The sequence below is a fragment of the Crocuta crocuta genome, unplaced genomic scaffold, assembly GCF_008692635.1.
Source record: "Crocuta crocuta isolate KB4526 unplaced genomic scaffold, BGI_CrCroc_1.0 scaffold130, whole genome shotgun sequence".
Classification (NCBI taxonomy): Eukaryota; Metazoa; Chordata; class Mammalia; order Carnivora; family Hyaenidae; genus Crocuta; species Crocuta crocuta.
This window is the reverse complement of record NW_027527920.1, coordinates 6,878,577-6,894,165: the sequence shown is the minus strand read 5'-3', so window position 1 is coordinate 6,894,165 and position 15,589 is coordinate 6,878,577. Positions and strand designations below refer to the sequence as shown.

General features: G+C 36.6%; 1 protein-coding gene across 7 annotated transcripts in view; it reads left to right on the top strand.

Annotated features, from left to right (window-relative positions):
• The window catches only part of IQCH (IQ motif containing H), a 210,240-nt gene that overhangs the window by 66,189 nt on the left and 128,462 nt on the right, over nucleotides 1-15,589 (top strand). For 6 of the 7 annotated variants that reach the window (XM_077746671.1, XM_077746665.1, XM_077746657.1 and 3 more), the window contains exon 7: nucleotides 4,175-4,303. In XM_077746671.1, coding sequence (XP_077602797.1) covers nucleotides 4,175-4,303 — 129 coding nt within the window. Of the gene's footprint in view, nucleotides 1-4,174; nucleotides 4,304-5,834; nucleotides 5,926-15,589 lie in introns of those variants that run through there. The other variant, XM_077746702.1, reaches the window with a different exon arrangement.

The following is a 15,589-nucleotide window of genomic DNA, read 5'->3' as shown; positions in this document are numbered from 1 at the left end:
GTAGATCAGAAATATTAAAATAAATTTGCAAATAGATGCAAAATTGACTTTTCTATGGGAAAAGAGTGTCCCTTCACCAGATACAATTTATTTTTAAGTTTATAGATAATTATTTGTATTAATATTAGTTTTTGTATGGTTTTGTTTTGTTGTTTGGGGGTTTTTTCCACCCCACAAATTAACCTTACTTAATCTCTACTGAGTTGTGAAATAGTTCAGTCAAAGACTAGGTCCAGATAACCCCTGGAGCTTCCAGCATTCCATTCAAAACGTATCCAGTAATCTCTTTTGCTTATTCCAAAACTTAAACAAAAATATTCCTATAGTCTTCCACTATTTTTTTGAAGTTATTTATTTTGAGAGAGAGAGAGAATGAGAGGGGCAGAGGGGCAAAGAGAAGGGAGAGCAAGACTCCCAAGCAGGCTCCACGCTGTCATGATGGAGCCTGAAGCAGGGCTCAATCTCGCAAACCATGAGATCATGACCTGCACTGAAGTTAAGAATCGGATGCTTAATCAACTAGGCCGCCCAGGTGCCCCAGTCTTCCACCATTTTGATCAAAGTGATCTCAACAACAACAACAAAAAAAAAATTCAAAAAATAAGGCTGGTCTCATTAGGTTTGTCCTGACTATGTATACATACATGTGCAGCAAGAATATTAATTCTCCATCTAGGCCATCTTAGATTTTCTCTGCTGGAAGTTTTCATAAAGAATCTCAGATTGAACTTTTTAAATACTCTATTATTTGCTACCTTAAGGCTAGGAAGTCAAGCCCAAGAAACTCTGCCTGCCACATTTCAACTACAGGATCTATAAATGTGAGTAAATTCCTCTTTAGACGTGCTGCAATATCCTAAGCCTCTTGGGCCTGCCTGAACATGACCTTCTGCACCTGTAAGGATGAAAATCCTATAAGCCATGTACCAGGCCAGCATTTTTGGAGGGCTTTGGAATCACTGGCTCCATAAAGTCAACTTTATATAGTCCTTTAAAAATTACTTGTCATTCATGATTAATAAGTATTATTCTTAAATATGAAATTCCAGGCAAGATCTTAGTTGCATAAGTGATTTTTCCAATTATAGCTTAGTAAAAAGAACAGATTTTTACTGAAACTGTGCAAATAACAATCTTGCCATGAAAAGTAAAGAGACTCAGTGAGAGTTTCTGAATTTGGGAGATGGGGGGGACACATTTAAAGTATTAGAAGTTTGATTTCCTTACTTTCTAAAAATATTAAGAATATTCAGTTTACATAAGCACGTATTTCTCTCTGTAAGTTGATCTGAGCAGAGCTCCTTTAATTTGAGACATTACAGTCTAATTTATTAATACCATCTGGAGACAGGAAAACATTCTACATTCACAATGAGAGATAAAGGCTTTTCTGAATTACAGAAACACAGACGTACAGATACAGGCAGGGCTTATAGTTTCAATTCTACAATTTCAGTTACAGATTAAAAATAAACACAGAAATACACTCACTGGTCCAGATGCCAAACATTTAGTCTCCTTCTCTGTGGACATGACATCCCTGGCTGACTTGAGCTCAAAATACACACGTGGGTGAACAGAAGACTAACAAACTGTATTCTCTATTGTCTCTCACTCAAGGGGGAATTAGATCTCCATAAGACATTAATCCATTTATGGAGATCACCAAATTCTCAGTCACTAGAGCTACCAATAAGGAATAACTCGGCAGAAATGAACCCAAAAGATAAACAAAACAAAAAATTAGTAGGGAGTAATACTAAAGTTAGAAAAACAGTCAGGTTCTATTGCCACTCTGAATTCACCTGCAGGAGCTAAGAAAATACATGTCTGAACTCGGTTCCTGTGAGGTACACCATTTCTGGCAATGTCAGGTGAATCATTCGCTCACCTTGCTGAGGTCTCCAAAGTTATTAAAGGATATATATTTTAAAGTAAAACCATGACTCTTATACAACTATAAAATGAACACATCCAAGATTTTATTCAACTCATTGATTAAATGAGGGCACCAGTAAGATGTTACAATTGGTTCAAAGGAGAATCCAGATAACAGATACCTTTATAAATGAAACATACTGAAATAAATTTGCAAATGGGCAAACAACTGACTTTTGGGGGTTTATCTGCATGCATATGAACAAGAAATCTATGCATTGCTTTCAGTTTTCCATAAATTAACCATAATCTCCAGAAAACTGTAAAATAGACGAATCAAAAACAGAGGTGATTATAGGGCGAGATAATCTCCAGAGGCCCCAGCATTTGGATGAAAAGATACCCGGCCTCTTTTGCTTATTCCAAAGTATTAACTTCTTCCTTCCAATGCTAAATGTACACACATGTGTTTATCTAAGATTAAGTGAATCACTCCAACCAGTAGTACCAAAGTAAAGGTTATAATCAAATTCGTTGGGATTCCCTCTGAGTTTGGTAATGAAAATATATTGAATTAGAAGATCTGTTTTTCACATCTGCCAGTCAGGCATAGTTCTTGGACATGGGATTTGATATTTAAAGGTGGAAAATATTCGTGAGGACACAGAATCAGTCTTAACATTTTAAAGTGGTTAAATCCAGTGCTATAAAAATTAAAACCCGAAGTCCTAATTTCAAAAGGGGCTTAAAGAGTTGTACTCTGGATTAGCACTTCTTAAATTTTTAAAGTACAAAAGATTGACCTGGCGTGCTTACTGAAAATGTGGATTACCGGGCCCCAATTCTCCTGGATCTCAAACTTCAGGACACATGAAGTATGTCCTGGAGGCGTCAATAACACAGATTCCCAGGCCCTGGCATCAGAAGTTTGGACAGGCCCAGGAATAATTTTTTTATTAATTTTTATTTATTTCTAGGAGAGAGAGAGAGAGAGAGAGACAGCGTGAGCAGGGGAAGGTCAGAGAGAGAGGGAGACACAAACTCTGAAGTAGGCTCCAGGCTCTGAGCTGGCAGTCAGCACAGAGCCCGACGCGGGGCTCGAACCCACAAACCGCGAGATCATGACCTAAGCGAAAGTCGGACGCTTAACCAACTAAGCCACCCAGGCGCCCCGCAGGAATCATTTTTAACATGAAACTCTCCCCCAGAATGACTCTGCAGTAAGCAAACTAAAGATTTCTCTTTGGAGTCACTGTTTTACGAGTGAATTCTTCTGCTCCCCAACCCCTCGGCGATCATTCCTCTGATTCCTGTTAACACTAGACTTTAACATCCTTAATAACAACATAGCATGGTCATAGAGGGCCTGAGGCAAATGGGAACAATATTTGTTCCTCTTAGGACCTGTGCCAACTTCTTCAACTTCGCCCAGCTTGGTACACAGCTTGCAGACAAGGATTTCCTTGAGGCCCCCAGTTCTTTTCCTTTTCCTTCCTATTACACGAAAGCAACAAGACGCTGAAGCCCTATCACAAGTTTGTTGCACATACTCCCTGGCTTCCTGGGTTTCTGGCTTCAACACAATAGATCCATCTTAATGAAAGTATTGTCCCTGCTAGAAGGCTTTGCTCAATTATTCATTGATTCATTCATTTGTTTATTTATTTAACAGTCTCTTGTCCTTAAAAAGCCCTGGTACCAGCCATGCTGACATAGTATGAGTTCTAAGAATTGTAAATTAGTTGCATTAATACTAACCATGTTGCTTGGTTACACTAAATTAATCCATTTGGGTGATCACATCTTCTGGTGACATGAGAAATGTCTAAAAATAACTTTCTTTTATAAAACATGACTCATTGTAACAACAGGGGAATAGTTTTAAGCACACAGATTTTCTTTCTTTCAGAACATAACATCTCTATAGTTATGATGACCATGTACCTGATTTCTCCGAATTTTAAAAAGAATAACAAGATTATCAGTAATTGAGAATGTTACATATAAAGAAGTTTTCGTGTGCCCTGAAATTATATTTCTACTTTAAAATGAAATTATCATAATCCAAGTTTATTTCATAATACAGCTATTGGAAATACCATGTTTTCCTTGGGTTAGAATTAATGGCTTAAATGAACGTGTATTATAGCTGTTGTTTCATGCAGAGAACGAAGGCACTAGATGTACTCTCACAAATAAGATGAATAGAGTAAGTTACACTTGTGAAATTGATAGAGCTCAGACATTGTAGAAATGCTTGGTGTTAAAACGATATTCTTCTAACCTTCCATTTCAGGGATTTTAAGTATGATAGAACGAGGACTGATTCCACCAACAGCAAGGATTACCTTTCAGAATCCACCCATTGTACCCAGAGCAGCTCTTCTGCATAATTTTGATGAAGCACATAAGATTCCGCCTCCAGGTAAGATAGCCTTGCCTGTATACAGAGTTGCAGATACACAGGAATTACCCCCTACCAAAATCTAGTCTTCCAGTATCCAACTTTTATCTCAACAATAGGACAGGATGAAAGATGTAACAGTTCTGAGTCTCACTCGACTGAATAAAGGAACTTCAGTCTCTTTGTCAAATACCTACGAAGGGCCTATTGTTGTCTGCCTGTTAGAAGGGTGGTATTTTCAAGAGGCTTGCAGCTTGGATGGGAAAACAAGACAGAACAAAAAGAAGCATAGCATAAAAACCCAGTGGATGTTAAAATCTAGCTCTACAGGTGTTCTGAGGAATGATAGAGGCCGGGTGAGATAACTTCAAAGAAGAGCCTGGATGAAATAGGGTGTTCGAGAAGAGTGCCCACCTGGGAATCTACTAACTAGTTGCAGAATCTCAGGCAAGACATTTACTTTCTCTGGGTTCCAGCTTTCCCAGTTATAAAATGAAGGGGTTTGGGCTAAACTAATTCATCTGGTCAACAAATGTTTGTCGAATGCTTGCTATATCAAAAGTAGCATTTAAGTGCTGGTGACCCAACAGAGAATAAGTCAGACAACATTTCTGTCTCCATGGTGCTTACATTCCAATGGGAGATACAGATGACAAGCAGGTGAGTAAATGAGAATTTAAGCTAGTGATAAGAAATAAAACAACAAGAATGAGAGTGGTAAGGAGGTGGTTCTTTTGCTTGTGAGGGGAGGGTCAGGAAATGCCTCTCAGAAGATGTACGAGGCTTGATTTGAGGTACAAATGATCAGAAGCCACTTATGTAAAGATCTAGGGGAAAGCATTTTCAGATACAGGCCAGCACAGATATAAGGGCCTAAGGATGGGGGGGCGCCTGGGTGGCTTAGTCAGTTAAGCGTCCAACTTTCACTTAGGTCATGATCTCACGGTTCGTGGGTTCGAGCCCCACGTCGGGCTCTTTGCTGACTGCCCGCTCAGAGCCTGGAGCCTGTTTCAGAGTCTGTCACTCCCTCTCTCTCTGACCCTCCCCTGCTCACACTGTCTCTCTCTCTCTCTCTCTCTCTCTCCTAGGGAAAAAAAAAAGGGTCTAAGGACTAAGGAGGGAATGAGCAAGGCTAGTGTGGCTGGAGAGCCAAAAGCCAGAGAAAGGGAGGGAGGAGGTGAGGCTGGAGAGATAGAGAGGGATGACATGATGTAGGCTGGAGCAGAGACTATAAGTTGTCCTCAATATTCATTCTTCCCTACTCCCACAGTAATGGAGTCATGGGTGGGCACATGTCAGATTAGCAGAAGACTACATTTCCCAGGCTTCCTTTCAGCTAGGTGTGCCATGTGACCAGGTTCTGGGCAAAGAGGATGGAAGCGGAACTTCTGGCCATTAGGAATACTACTACTATAAACGTTCTTGTACATGTCTTTTAATGTACATATATATGCATTTCTGTTGGATAATACATGTCAAAAAGTAATTTCTGAGTCCCTTTTGGGAAGGAAAACTTCTGAGCCTCCACCTATCCTTTTCTCTCTCTGGCTAGCTGGGAGGCGGATGTGATGGGCCAACACGTAAGAGCCAGAGATGGAACTCTATGTTGCACCGCCACGTCTGGCAGAGCTGCCCTGCCAACCTGGGACTGTCTTCCTTTCATCTCTTGTATGAGAGAGAAATAAACTCTTCATTTGTTTAAACCACACCATATATTTTAGGATCTTTCTTTGTAAACATCTTTGAGTATAGCAGAACCAGCATGGTCACCTTTCAAACCATGATGAAGAGTTGGATTTAATCATAATTCCAATGAGAACCCAATGAAATGTTTAAACAAGAGGAAGTGATCTGATTTATATTTTAATAGAGGAGCAAGACTAGATAAAGGCTGTTTTGGTAAACCAGGTGAGAAATGATGGTGGATTTGAGGAGGTGGCAGATAATTTGAAAAGAAGTGAACAAATTCAGGTAGAAATTTGGAGGTAAGCCATGAGGACTGGCTGATGGGTAGGAGGGAAAGAGAAGCATCAAGGATAAATATGTATAAATGTATGAATGTACCCCAATTTTGTATCCATTCTACTGTTGATGGGAATTTCAGTGGCTTCTAGTATAGGGCCCTTAGGAATAATACTACTATGAACATTCTCGCACACGTCTTTTAATGTACATATATATGCATTTCTGTTGGATACATATCAAAAAGTAGAATTGCGGAGTATCTGGGTGGCTCAGTCAGTTAAGCGTCCGATTTCGGCTCAGGTCATGATCTCACAGTGTGTAGGTTTGAGCACCGCGTCGGGCTCTGTGCTGACAGCTAGCTCAGAGCCTGAAGCCTGTTTTGGATACTGTGCCTCTCTCTCTCTCTCTCTGACCCTACCCTGCTCATGCTGTCTCTCTAAGAAACAAACAAAAAAAACATTAAAAAAAAGTAAAATTGCTTCATAGGGTATACATATGCTCAGCTTTAGTAGATATTGCTAAGTGATTTTCTAACATAATTATGCTGATCTATTTTCCTACTAGCAGTACATGAGAATTCCAGATAATATACATCTTTGTCTACACTTGATTTTGGTTTTGTTTCTTTTTAAAATTTTAGCCATCCTGGTAAGTTTGTTGTGGTATCTCTTCATGGGCTTCATCTTCATTTCTCTGAAGATCCATAAAGTTGAGCAGGTTTTTTGGTATAGGTGTTGGTCAATAGAGTATCTTCTTTTAAAAAGTGATTCAAGACTTTAACCTATATTTAAAAAAATAGATTGTCTTGTTGCGTCTGGGTGGCTCAGTTGGTTGAGCATCTGACTTCAACTCAGGTAATGATCTCATAGTTTATGAGTTTGACTCCTGCAGCTGTGCTGATAGCTCAGAGCCTAGAGCCTGCTTTGGATTCTGTGTCTCCCTCTCTCTCTGTCCCCCCCGCCCCCATCATGCTCTGTCTCTCCCTCTCTCGAAGATAAACATTTAAAAAAATTTTTTAATGGGTTGTCTTTCTTTTTTCTCAGTTATTTATAGAAATTATCTATGCATTCTGGGCGCCTGGGTGGCTCAGTCGGTTAAGCATCCGACTTCGGCTCAGGTCATGATCTCACGGTCAGTGGGTTCGAGTCCCGCATCGGGCTCTGTGCTGACAGCTCAGAGCCTGGAGCCTGCTTTGGATTCTGTGTCTCCCTCTCTCTCTGTTCCTTCCCCACTCGCTCTTGTTCTCTCTATCTCTCAAAAATGAATAAATGTTAAAAAATATTAAAAAAAAAGAAATTATCTATGCATTCTGGATTCTAATCTTTTGTCAGTTATATGTATTGCAAATAATTTTTCCTACTCTGTGGCTTGGCATTTCATTCTCCTACTGGTGTCTTTTTTTAATTGAACTTTTGATTTTGAGATAATTATCATTGGTATGTAAGCAGTAACACAGAAAGATCCCTTGCACTCTTAACTCAGTTTTCCTCAGTAATAACCTATGGCAAAACTATAGTGCAACATCACAACTGGGATATCGATACAGCCAATATACAGGGTATTTCCTTCAACCAGAGCTACTTCATGTTGTCCTTTTATGGTCACACCTACTCCCCTCCCACGCACATCCCTTCAATAATCCCTGTCAACAACAGTCTGTTCTCGATTTCTATAATTTGATCATTTCAAGTTTGTTAGATAAATTGAATCATGCCCTGTGTCACCTTTTGGGATTGGTTTTCGTCATTCAGCATAGTTCTTGGGAGAGTCATCTAGAGTGTTCTCATATCAACAGTTTGTTCCTTGTTATTGCTGACTAGTACTCCATAATATGAATGTACCACAGTTATTAAACCATTCACCTATTGAAGGATATGTGGGATGTTTCCAGTTAGGGGCTACTCTGAATATAGCTGCTAGAAACATTTGTGTACAAGTTTTTAAAATGAATATATGTTTTCATTTCCTTGGGATAAAGGCCCAGGAGTATAATTGCTGGATCTTATGGTAGTTGCTTGTTTATTTCCTCTACATACATTTAGAACCACATCAGATAGTGTTATAATTTTTGTTTCAACCATCAAATATAATTTAGAAAATTTAAGAAGAAAAGGAAAATCTACTGTTTTACCTATATTTTTGCTTATCATGTTCTTTCTTCTTCCCTGATGTCAAGATTCTTTCTTTTATCATTTCCTTTCTATTTAGATAAAATTTTTTAGCTATTCTTTTAGAGTTGGTATACTAGTGAAAAATTATCTTCATTTTCTTCATCTTAGAATGTCTTGATTTCCCCCTTTATTCTTATAGGATACTTTCACTAGATATAGGATTTCACTAGATATAGGTTGACAGTGTGATTTTCTTTCAGCACTTAAAACACAAGTTGTACCACCTCTTTTGGGGCTCCATGGTTTCTGATGAGAAATTCACTGTCATTTGAATTGTTTTCCCCCCTCTATAGATGTTGTTTCTCTCTTGCTAACTTCAAGAATTTTTTCTGGTTTCAGGTTCAAAAATATTTTTTTTAACATTTATTCATTTTTGAGAGACAGATTGAGAGTGTGAGCAGAGGAGGCGCAGAGGAAGACACAAACTCTGAAGCAGGCTCCAGGCTCTGAGCTGTCAGCGCAGAACCAGACATGGGGCTCGAACTCACGAACTGTGAGATCATGACCTGAGCCAAAGTCACCCAACTGAATGAGCCACCCAGGCGCCCTGGGTCTAAGTTTTCAGAAGCTTAACTATGTCTTGATATGGATTTCTTTGGTTTTATCTTGTTTGGCTCAGCTTCTTGAATCTGTAGGTTTGTGTTTTGCCAAATTTGGGGAGCCTTCAGCCATTATTTCTTTGACTATTTTTTTCAACTCTACTTTTATCTCCTCTCTGAGACTACAGTGATACAAATATTGCTTTTTTGTGACAGACCCACAGGTCCATGAGGCTCTGTTCACTTTTTCCCTAATCTACTTCCTCTCTGTTCCTCAGACTGGGTTAATTTCTATTTTTCTACCTACTACATCATTGATTCCTCTCTCCCTTCATTCTGTTGTCAAGCCATCCATTGAATTTTGTATTTAGATGATTTTGCACTTGTATTTTTCAGTTCCAAAATTTTAATTTGGTTTCTCATTATATGTTCTACCTTTGTATGTGTGGAGACTGTTTCTTTGCTGAGATTTTATATTTTTTCATTTGTTGCAGGTGATTTTTTAAATTGTTTGTGGAAGCATTTTTTGATGTCCTCTTTAAAGTTTTTGTCCAATTATTCTAAGATCTCTGTCATCTTGATGTTGGAATCTATTCATTGTCTTTTTCATTTAGTTTGAGATCTTCCTGATTCTTGGTATGGTGAGTGACTTTCAATAGGAACTTTGACATTTTGGGTATTATGCCATCAGACTCTGGTTCTTACTTGAATGTTTTAGCTGGTTCCTCTGACACCTATTTATTCCCTATGCATTTGAGGAGTAAGCCCAACTAGCTGTGATAACATCTTGGTTATGTATTATTTGATTTCATTTGCAAATATTTTACTATTTTTGTTCCAGTGTGAGGCTGCCCTAAATTTTCCTTTCCTTTAATGTTTTCCTTATGCTCTAGCATCAAGGTTAGTCTTGCATCAATAAGTGACTGCTATCTTTTTATATTCTCTGGAAAAGTTTGTATAAAATTAGTATTATTTCTTTCCTAAATATTTGGAAGAATTTATCAGTGAAGCTATTTGAATCTGTGGTTTTCTTTGGGGTTGTGTTTATAATTTTAGGTTTAATTTCTTTAACAGGATTTTATTTTGATTATCTCTTTTTCTGTGTTAGTTTAGTAAATTAACTTTGTCCAAGGAATTTGTCCATTTCATCTAAAATCTTAAATTTACTGGAATAAAATTGTTTACAATATCCTCTAATTATTTTTATAATACCCGTAAGATCTGTGATGCTGTGTTTTTGTTTCTGATGTTTACTTCTGCTTTTCTCGTTTTTCTTGATCAGCCTCTCCAGTTTCTCAGTTTTATAGTATTTTCAAGGAACCAAATTATGACCCTTTTGAGCCTTTGTGCTATATTTTCTATTTATTTGGCATCTGCTTTTATTTTATTATTTCTTCCTTCTTTTTACTTTTTGGGGGTTTAATTTTCCCATTTTCAAAACTGTATTGTTAATATGCTTAGGTCACTAATTTTCAACTGTTATTTCTTTCTGATATATAAATTGAAGGTTATGAATTTCACATAAAGCACTGCTTTAGCCAAAGACCTGTTTGTTATGTCATATTTTCATTATCATTCAATGTAAAATATTTTCTGATTTCCATTGTGGCTTCTTCTTTGACTCATGGAATATTTAGGAGTGCATAGACTTCAGTACTTTCTAATTATATTTTTTATTATTGTTTTCCAGCCTAATCCCACTGTTTAGAGAACACATACTGCAGGCTTTTGATCATTTGAAATCTGAGTTGGTTTTTTTTTTGGCCCTTGCATATTATCAGCTTAGGTGAACATGCATTCTTCATTTGTTAGGTAGGGTATTCTGGATATATTCAAGTATGTCCATTTAATCGTCTTATTCAAATTTATGTCTCTATTAATTTTTTTGCCCATTTATTCTATCAGTTGCTGAGAGTTTTGCTAAAGTCTCAAACTATGATTGTACACTTGTTTATTTCTTTTCCTTTTTTAATTCCATCAGTTCTTTTGTTCATATTACACATATTTTTAATTTATTCCTTTAGAGAGGGAATGTATTTTCCCACGAAAAGTAAGAATTAAGTGCACAGTGATTTTAAGCAAGAGTGCACAGTTTTTCTAGAAAGGGCCAGATAGGAAATACTATAAGTATTGCACACCACATACAGTCTCTGTAACATATTCTTTTTTTGTCTTGTTTTGTTTTGTTTTTTGCAACCCTCAAAAAATGAAAAACGATTCTTAGCTTAAGGACCAAAACAAAAGCAAACTACAGGCTAGATTTCACTTGTAGACCATAATTTGCAAACCCCTGACTTTAAGTTTTAAAGTTCAATGTGTTCCAGTAATTATACCAAGAGCCAAATGAAATAAAAATCAATACATATATTTGTACGCCTATTCTCAGATTCCAACATTTTATTTGCCAATTTAATATTAAGAAATACCTCTGAGTTCTTTTCTTCCCCTCTGAGATCTTTTAATGTAAAAAAAATTTTTTCTGGCATCACGTCTTCTGGAACATATTCATTCTTTCATCACAACCACTTTCCTCATCTTTGTCAAAAATTAACCTTGCTTAAGTGCCTCTGGCTGCATTACTAGAGTCTTTTGAATGGTGGCAGTGTCAACATTCCCACAATCAGTTATTTCTTCTACAATTCTACTTACAATTGATTTCCATTTCATTTCCAGCACTATCCACTTTTGTCCATTTTTTACACTTTCAACTTTGTTAGCCAATTATGTCTTTTTTAAAAAAATGTTTTATTTGTTTATTTAGGGAGGGGGAGCAGAGAAAGACACAGAGAGAGAATCCCAAGCAGGATCCACACTGTCACCTTGGAGCCTGATGCAGGGCTCAATCTCTGAACTGTGAGATCATGACCTGAGCTGAAATCCAGAGTCAGACACTTAACCACTTGAGCCATCCAGGTGCCCCACCAATTCTGTCTTTTAATTATCCATTTTTGTAAAAATCCATGTGGCTTTATCACTGAGAGACAAGAAGGCAGTACTATCATATTCTTTGCAATCTGTATGTGAATTCAAAAACAGATAACAGTGACCAATCACTGACAGACTTGGAAAGAGATGATATTATTGGTTTCTGATCATGATATGCATCTGTCATTTATGTAGTGATTTTTGGAACAAAGATCTAGAGCAAAGTTTATGCTTTATGTAATTACTTACAGTTAACATACCATAGTTGCTAAATTTGGACCATGTTGTTGGGGGACTAATATTTAATTAAACTGTGGTAATAAATTTGGGCATACTGAAACAGTGCAAAGTAAGAGCTCCCTGTACATTAAATGTTAATGGTCTAAATACACCAATTAAAAGACACAGATTGTCAGATTGGATAATTAAGTAAGATTCAACTACATGTGGTACACAAAAAACTCATTTTAAATATAATGACATAAAGAAGATAAACTAGAAGGAGAAAGAGAAGTGAAAATCTTCCTTATAAAAGAATCCCTAATAATATATAAATAGTTATTCCTCCATAGAGGAGGTATAGCTTAATTCTCCCTCCCTTGAATGTGGACTGGATTTACTGACTCATATCCAAATAACAGAGTATAGAAAGGGGAAAAATAGAAAATTTACAGTTCAGAAACATGGCAAGCCCTACTTAATCAAATGACCAAGGTTATGTTGATAGTTTATGTCCTCTGATATGATGTGAGGAAGAGGGAACTTCAGATCTGTAGTGTTCTAACCTATAAACCCATAACCCCTGTCTAACCATGAGAAAAAAACATCAGATAAAGCCAAACTGAGGAAATTCTACAAAATACCTGGTTATTACTCCTCAGAACTGTTATTGTCATGAAAAATAAAGAAAAACTGAAAAGCTAACTCAGACCAGAGGAGACTAAGGAAATATGTTGACTAAATACACTGTGATATCCTGACCAGATCTTAGAACACTAAAAGGACACTATAGGAACTAGTGAAATCTGAATGAAGACTGGCATTTAGTTAATAGTAATATGTTAATGATGGGTTCTTAGTTTTGACAACTCTGCCATGGTAATGAAAGATGTTTATATTAGGTGAAATTGAATGAGGATATACAGCAACTTTTTTGTAAATCTAAAATTCTAAATTTAAAGTTTGTTTTTTTAAAATGTCAAAAATAAATGATGGGAAAGGCATCAATTAAATGTAAATTGAAAATTAATAAAAAGGAGATGGACGGGAAAAACACACCATACAACAAATAATCCAAAAAAGTAAAAATTGCCTCTATTAATATCAGACAAACAAGACACATTAGCAAAAATGAAGAGAGATATCAATGATAAAAGGGCCAATTCAGCAAAAAGACAAAACAGTCCTAACTGTGTACGTACCTAATAGCAGAGATTCAAAATACTTGAAGCAAAAATCAGTAACAATATAGATAACTTGAACAACATTAGTAACCTATTTTAACACATATAAGGAATGAAAACAAATAGTAGAATGCTCACGCATTTCAAATGCACATGGAACATTCAACAAAATAGACTGAATCATTAAAAAAATCTTAGCAAACTTAAAGGAATTGAAATTCTATAAAATATATTCTCTGACTATAACATAGTTAAACCAGAAATGAATTACAGGAAAATATCTGGAAAATTTCCCAAATATTTGCAAATTAAAGACCACACTTTTAAACAACCCACTAGCCAAAGAGTAAATCACAAGGACATTTAAAAATATTCTGAATTGATGCAGAAAAAGCATTTAACAAAATACGGCATACTTTCTCGATAAAAACCCACAAGAAACTAAGGATAGAATGATCATACCTCAAGAACATAAAGGCCATATATGAAAGACCCACTGCTAGTATCATCCTCAGTGGGGAAAAACTGAGAGCTTTCCCCCTGAAGTCAGGAACACAAGGATGTCAGCTCTCATCACTGTTATTCAAGTTGGTGTTGGAAGTCCTAGCCTCAGCAATCAGACAACACAAAGAAATAAAAGCCATCCAAATCAGCAAGGAGGAAGTCAAACTTTCACTATTCGCAGACAACATGATACTCTATGTGGAAAACCCAAAAGACTCCACCAAAAAACTGCTAGAACTGATACATGAATTCAGCAAAGTCTTAGGATATAAAATCAATGTACAGAAATCAACTGCATTTCTATACACCAATAACGAAGCAGCAGGAAGAGAAATCAAGGAACTGATCACATTTACAACTGCACCAAAGCCCATAAGATACCTATGAATAAACCTAAACAAAGAAGTGAAAAATCTATACACTGAAAACTATAGAACACTCATGAAAGAAATTGAAGAATCTATTTATTTATTAAGAAATGAAAGAAATGCAAATCATCCTGATACTTAGTCCAGCTCTTTGTTGAAGCTACCAGTGATGAAGCCAGGTCATGCTGAAGTTGAGCATCCTCTTCTCTGAACTCCTAATACATGTAATTATGACACATAAGCTCACCATTGACTTATAAGATGTTATTCTGCATTTACATGCTTGTAACTATTCCTCCTTCACCCCCCAAAACTCAGGATGCCCTAAAATATGTAATCATACAAATATAAGTAGTGTACTTTGGGAGAAAATGTTATATAAGTTGTGATTGAAAAAAGTGGAAATGAATGATCTGTTTTTATTATTTTCTCATATATTTGAAGTAATAAAATACACTTTAAATGAAAAAAAAAAAGACACACATGAAAAAAATGGAAAAACATTCCACGCTCCTGGACTGAAAGAATGAATGTTGTTAAAATCTCGATATTACCCATACCAGTCTGCATATTCAATGCAATCCCTATCAAAATAACATTAGCATTCTTCACAGACCTAGAACAAACAATCCTAAAATTTGTATGGAAATACAAATTTCAGAATTTCCAATTCTGAAAAATTGGAGTTTGGAGCCATCACAATTTCAGACTTCAAGCTATATTACAAAACTGTAGTAATCAAGACAGTATAGTACTAATACAAAAACAGACACACAGATTAATGGAACAGAATAGAGAACCCAGAAATGGACCCACAAACATGTAGCCAACTAATCTTTGACAAAGCAGAATGGAATATCCAATAGAAAAAAGACAGTCTCTTCTGCAAATGGTGCTGAGAAAACTGGACAGTGACATGCATGAGAATCAACCTGACCACTTTCTTACACCATACACAAAAATAAACTCAAAGTGGATGAAAGACCTAAACGGAAGACAGCAAGCCATCAAAATCCTAAAGGAGAAAAGAGGCAACAATTTCTTTGACCTTTGCTGTGGCAACTTCTTACTTGACATGTCTCCGGGGGCAAGGAAAACAAAAGCAAAAATGGACTATCGGGACCTCATCAAGATAAAAAGCTTCTGCATAGTGAGGGAAGTAATCAGCAAAACTAAAAGGCAACTGACAGAATGGGAGAATAAATTTGCAAATGACATATCAGATAAAGGGGTTAGTATCCACAACCTATAAAGAACTTATCAAACTCAATATCCAAAAAAGAAATAATCCAGTGAAGAAATGTGCAAAAGACATGAATAGACACTTTTCCAAAGAAGACAACCAGATGCTAACCATCACATGAAAAGATGGTCAACATCACTCATCATCAGGGAAATACAAATCAAAACCTCAATGAGATACCACCTCACA